At 39.6% G+C, this 6,057-nt stretch overlaps 1 protein-coding gene across 1 annotated transcript; it reads right to left on the bottom strand.

Moving 5' to 3' along the window:
* Positions 1-102: 102 nt before the first annotated feature.
* On the bottom strand, positions 103-5,933 carry LOC116328778 (potassium channel subfamily K member 1-like). Its single transcript, XM_031750651.2, has 3 exons — positions 5,411-5,933; positions 3,167-3,571; positions 103-1,260 (listed from the first exon to the last, which is right to left on the bottom strand). Exons 1-3 carry the CDS (start codon positions 5,760-5,762, stop codon positions 956-958), a joined length of 1,062 nt encoding a protein of 353 aa, XP_031606511.1. The 5' UTR covers positions 5,763-5,933; the 3' UTR covers positions 103-955.
* Between the last annotated feature and the right edge of the window lie 124 nt (positions 5,934-6,057).

Below are 6,057 nucleotides of genomic sequence, written 5' to 3'. Positions count from 1 at the left end.
AACCAAACAATATCTTTCTGGTTGTCAAGATTTGAGTCTGTTTTAAAACTGCTTTGTAAGTGAGTAAAAACAGAAATAACTGCAGGCATAAAACATCCAGCATTAACTGTATATTTGTTTTATTGCTACTAAAACTTCTTTCTGCATCTTTCTTCATCTCCCACAGTGTTAAAAATGACATATTTTTGCACCTTGGTTACATTTTTAAAGAAATACTCCCCTAAACGGCATGAGATAGCAATTTCAAGTAAAAGCTTAATGTAAATCCATCTGTAATATGAAAGTGCTGCCCTCTAGTGTCAAGAAGCGACACATTGCAGGATTTTTACCACTTGATTTCTTACATGCCACCAAATACTAAAGGCTAATCATAACTTGTAAGGAACCAGGAAGAAAAACATTTGTATTCTTTGCTATCACCTGATCTTTTTGTAATTCCTGTATATAGTGTACACAGAGCTCACTGACGACACGCCTGATTCTTCTGGTACTGCTTTACTGTTTCCAAGAAGGCAAATTTCCTATGCAAATACAACCATAGATTATGAAACGTGCCAAGAGTGGGTGTTAAATCCTCTGGAGCACACTGAGCTGCTTTGGAATTTCAACATCAAGACTTGGCAGGAAATGGAAACCTGTGGGGGTTTCCCTCTGTTTGGGGGGCCCAGCCCTTCCTCTGTGCCAAGATCTCTATCAGCAGGGAATTGCGCAGTAAGGGTGGAAACAATGCCATGCTGATAAACACTTCATTCGTGGCAATGGAAGAGAGCAATAGCTTTTTTAAATAACTTCGCTTAGATGATGATATATACATAAATTTGTTCAGACTCCTTATACACTCTAGACATAGAAAGAGGTCAAAGCCGGTACGTCCTGTGCAGCCATGCATGGAGAATATTACACAGCCCCTTAAGAACAGTTTGTACTAACATACCCTGGAAGCCCACACAATCTGTCATCTTGGTTTTCCGTTAAGAGCACTTCCTGATGCCAGGGTGTAAGGCGCTGACTTCCCGTTCTGTCGTATGGACGCAGCCTGTTCTGATACAGAAGGGATGGTTGCTGGGTGATCTATCACATGATCTGCAGTATCGGCCAGCTGGTCGCTCAATTGATCACGGTCGATGATGTTGGTGGTCTCTGAGTCCAGTTCGCGAAGTTTTTCTTCATAAAATCTCTGTCTGAAGCGTTTCATTTGGGGAAGCTCCCAACATGTCTCCAGGACGACCAAGACACACACCAAGCCCAGCAGCAAGTAGACTGGAAGAGCAATTTTATTGGTCAATAAATAAAAGGTACAGATGAACTAACAGTGACTGCTTTGTTTAGGTTAGTCATTCAGAAAAAGGCAGAAAAACAAAAGGAAAGGAGTTTGATGAACCTGTAATTGTAACATTGCTACTGTTACAGGAACACCTAGAATTTTTTTATACCAACAAACAAAACTGTGAAAAAAGGTGTCACTGTGAAAGGAGCCGACAGAAAATTATAACCTGACTCTGAAGAACCCCTTGGTTTAACGAGATTAATAGCATGTTTCGGCTCAGTAATTATCTGTCAGGCCCTCAACGCAAACAGTTGCTTTTGTTCATTCTTGGACCCAGCAGGCAATCATTTTAAGCCTACAAGCTTTAAAACACATCCCCAAAATGAACACCCACAGCAAAGTCATTATGCACTTATTGCCTTCAGAGTTGATAATAGAATTAACGAGCTGATGCTGGATCTACATTTGCCAGATGCCCAAAAATACAACTACCTCTGTTTGCATCCCTCCATAACTTATATGGAGGGATGCAAACATACTATCCCACACTGGCAAGCAAAGTAAATATTACACCTGGTGAACACAAGCATTAGTATTGTCAGGGTTATTATGTTAGCATGCTGACATTACCATTAAACCTCATGAAAATCTTTAAAATCCAATGCACACAACAAAAGAGGCAAGAAATGGCTAAAAAATACGAAGCATTCACCTTAATGGATTTCACTGAATCTTTCTCTTTTAAAACTCAGAGTTTTTTTGTTTTAAGAAATTAAGAATATTCTTTAAAGAAAATAGCCAAAAAGCTAAAGATTTATTAAAACACTACGTATTACTCCCTAACCAGCGCAATCTGGCTCTTACAGTTATCATTTAGGGAGCTGGCACTCAAGGACCTGTGAAATTTTCCCAACTCTAGAAACAGAAACTGTGATGTTCTTGTTTAGTTGCGCACTCCACCCCCCTTTGTACTCCTGTTAAAGCCACTTTGCACGGTTGTGTGAAGGGAGTAGTGCACACCTGTGTATAAATTGTTCAGGTTCTCTACAATGTCCAAACAGAGGGTAATGGCTGGTGGGAATTTGGAGTGAAAGCACTGCTACTCCATGCCAAAAAGACCCAGATGAGATGGTCCAGGTATTTTGTTAGAATGCCTACTGGGTGTTTGGAGATTTTCTGGGCAGGCCCCATTGGGAGGAGACCCTGGGATAGACCCAAAACACGCTGGAGAGATTATATATCTCATCTGGCATGGGAAATCCTCGTAATCTGGCAGGAGGAACTGGAAAGTCTTAATGTCTAGAATATCCTGCCTAGCCTGCTGACTGAGGGAGAAGATCATGAATGGGTGCCTCAATTCTTAGAAAAACTCTGATGAATATCAAAAGAAGTTTACCATATTTTCAGAGTCACTGAGCCTGATTCTCCATGTGTTTATTGACTTTTTAAATCAATAGAACAGCTTTTAGTTGTGAAAACATAATTATACTTGAATTGTTTCTTTCTATTTTCTAATGATCCAATAACCTTGTAGCATGATAGATGGCATTTTACACATTGTGTCTTTGGAACAAAAGGTGCAGATATGCAGATATTTTATTAAAAGTCATGAATTTCTAGGTGTCGGTTTAGCTCAGAGGTTGAGCAGGAGACACGAAGCCCCTTACTGTGCGTCTTCCCTGTTTCCTCTTCACTAAAAACTATCTTATAGGCAAGAGAAAGCCCAAAAAATATTGCACATTTTGATATTTAATTGTTTCTTTTTACAAAATAAATGATCAATTTCATGATATATTAGATAAAAAAATGTGACTGCCTTTTAAAATCAAGGACTTTTCCCACTTACTCCAAGCTTTTTTAGTGTGCATACATATGATATATATTCAACTTTGTACTCACCTGTAATGGCCAGCCGGTAGAGGTGTGGGTGTGGGTTTGACTCTTTACTGTGAGTTTCTCCTGGTACATAATCTCCAAGGCCAATAGTTGTCAGAGAGATGAAGCAGAAATACAGAGCCTCTAGGAAGTTCCAGTCTTTTTCGAGAGCGACAAATATCCATGCAGGGATGATTACAAAGATGAGGGTTGTGATGAAGGCAAGGAAGGCAGCATGAATGACTCCCAGGTGTGACTTAGACATAGCCCATCGTCGATGGAAGTAGGACAGTGGACGACGAGTGACCACAGACATGATCCTCTGAACCACAGCAGAGAGGAAGAAGAGGGTAACAGGGATGCCGAGGAGGGAGTAGAAGATACAGAAAGCCTTCCCCCCATCAGAGAGAGGAACACTGTGGCCATAACCTGAAGACACGACAAAACATGCAGCACTATGTAAATTACAGAGTTACAGTAATAAAAGGAGGAATTCTCCTCCAGGATTCACCCAGGATTTGTGAAAACTAACTGTAGTTAGCGTCAAACAAGAGTCGTCAAGTCTTAAAATGAAGCACAGATAGCAGGCTATAGAAATAAAGAAATAATTAATTTAGATTTAACATTTTTTAGGTTATCCTCTGTCAATTTTGCATGATTTCACGCTGCCTATTAGTTTCTTTTTGGTTAATATAAGCTACCACTTGTGCCATGTCGTATGTGATGCAACAACAACTCTGTTAAAATGCTAATATAGTCATTATAAACTTATATTCCAAAGGTCCTCCCAGACCTCCAGAAACCTGAAAAATAAATAAATTCATGCATTCATATAAACATAAAAGTCTCACCCTCAAGCAGGGTTGGCGACAAATGGTGAAGGTTTGCACAAAGACTTATCTTTATTTTATTTATCTTAAAAAAACAAATGAGTTGAGATAAGGATTTATTCTTCTAGAGACGCATTTACTGATATGTCTGATATAAATACTATTTCCTGAGTTTATTACTTATACAAAGGCCCTGAAAGGCAGGACAAATACTGCTCTCATGGATTATTTATAGAATGTGGACCAAAATTCAAACAATACAATAACAATACATGTAACAGAGACACCTTGAAACACACACTATTTATAAATGGATAAGCAACATTTAAGCTAGACCTTCATCAATAAAATTAGGCAGAGGGATTTTTCTCAGTGTGGCTAGTCTTGATTTAAATACACAAAACATTATTATATGATATATTGAAATCCTACATCATTTAACATGGCATGCTTATTGTTAGTTCACTTACCGTACATGTCCAAGTGACCAAGGGAGCTATTTTTATATCATTTCTCTTTGCTCACATTAAACTGAGGTAACAGAAAAGTATATCAGTAACACGGTAACAAATTCATTTCGGTCTTATCTGTGCTTTATTTGATTATTTATTTTTACTTTTACGAGTGACATTTTACGCAAATATTTGTACTTTCTTCTCGTTGCAGTTTCAAAACAGCTTTGTTACTTTAGGCTTAACGCGTTTGAGGGAAGTTTTTGTTTCACTTCACTGCGTGCCTTAAAACATCAAATCGATTTGATGATAAATGGAGGGAAAGGTAAAACAGAAAAGACATTCCTATTTGTGTATCCATCACCAGAGCCTCTTTTGTAAGTGGCAGGTAATTTCAAATGCAATGTTTCTGTCAGTTCAACAAACATCAGTAAAAACACAAACTGCTTGTGTGCAGTTTGTCACACAGTGTCTGCTAGCTAAAGGTACGGCTGCTGTATTTCCCAGGGAGAGAAAAGAGTTTGAGATAACTTCACTGAGAGATGGAGAATGATGTAAGAAACATAGGACAGGAGAGGAAGGAGACAGGTTATATTTAAAGGTAAGGACTGCTCAGTGACATTTGATAAACTGGATAAACTGAAATTTAAAGCTAGTCTATTGTAATTCTACATACTTGTCTGAACTCGAAGGTCTTATTTAAAGTCCAATGCAATAATAAGTAATTTCCCTAACTAATTTTTTTTTCTCCTCTGGAAAGAAAAAATGAACATCCTAAACATTTATTATTCAAACCACATTATTTTCCAATGTGTTAAAAGTGGCTACAGGGGATCTTTAACCATAAAGTTATTAGTTACAGCGAGGAAACCTGTTTATATAGCGTGCCACAAATTTACATTTATTCAGCTAAATGGGCCACTCACATTTTCGACACTCGAAGCAAAGGCTTTTAAAGTCTGAACACCTGTATCCGTTGGACTCACCTGTTGTGGTCAGCACGGTGCTGGTGAAGAACAGGGAGGACACGAAGTCCCAGCTACGCTGGGTGTCGTTATCCAGGATGGACACTCCATAGTTACTGGCCTCGAGAGCGCGGGACAGGAGCTCCTCCAGGCGCGCGTCAGACACACAGGAGTTGTTCCTCAGGAAGTCCCGTAGATCCGCTTTGAGCTCCTGCCGGAGCGCGTCTTCGTACGGCAGCTCGATGGCGGAGAAGATCCCGGCGCCGACGACGAGGTAAAGGATGTAAGCGACAACCAGCAGGCCGAAATTCAACGCTGACTGGTGCCTGTCTATAAACCGAAGGCACGCGCCCCTTGTGCACCCGCGTACCATCCCACTTGCTTAAAGTTTGTTTATTAAAAAAAAAAACTGTACTCAGTTTAATTTAAATAAATAGAATTCCTGGAACCTTTTGGTAGGGACTTCTATGCTGTACTCGGTGGATGGACTCGTCTTCCTCATTCTTCATTCCTCAGTGGTAGGGCAGTGGTGACGTCACTCATTCACCTTACCAGGTGGAGTGCGTCTTTAACTGCGCTTCCCTCTCAAACCGGTGAAACGGGTTTTGTGTTTTGAGTCAGTGGAAATTAATTAATAAATTATGAGCAAGGTCAGCTTTCTTTGGTGA

The sequence above is a fragment of the Oreochromis aureus genome, linkage group 8 (genome assembly GCF_013358895.1).
Source record: "Oreochromis aureus strain Israel breed Guangdong linkage group 8, ZZ_aureus, whole genome shotgun sequence".
NCBI classification, from domain to species: domain Eukaryota; kingdom Metazoa; phylum Chordata; class Actinopteri; order Cichliformes; family Cichlidae; genus Oreochromis; species Oreochromis aureus.
Note: the sequence above shows the minus strand (reverse complement) of the source record. Positions and strands in the feature narration are given on the sequence as shown.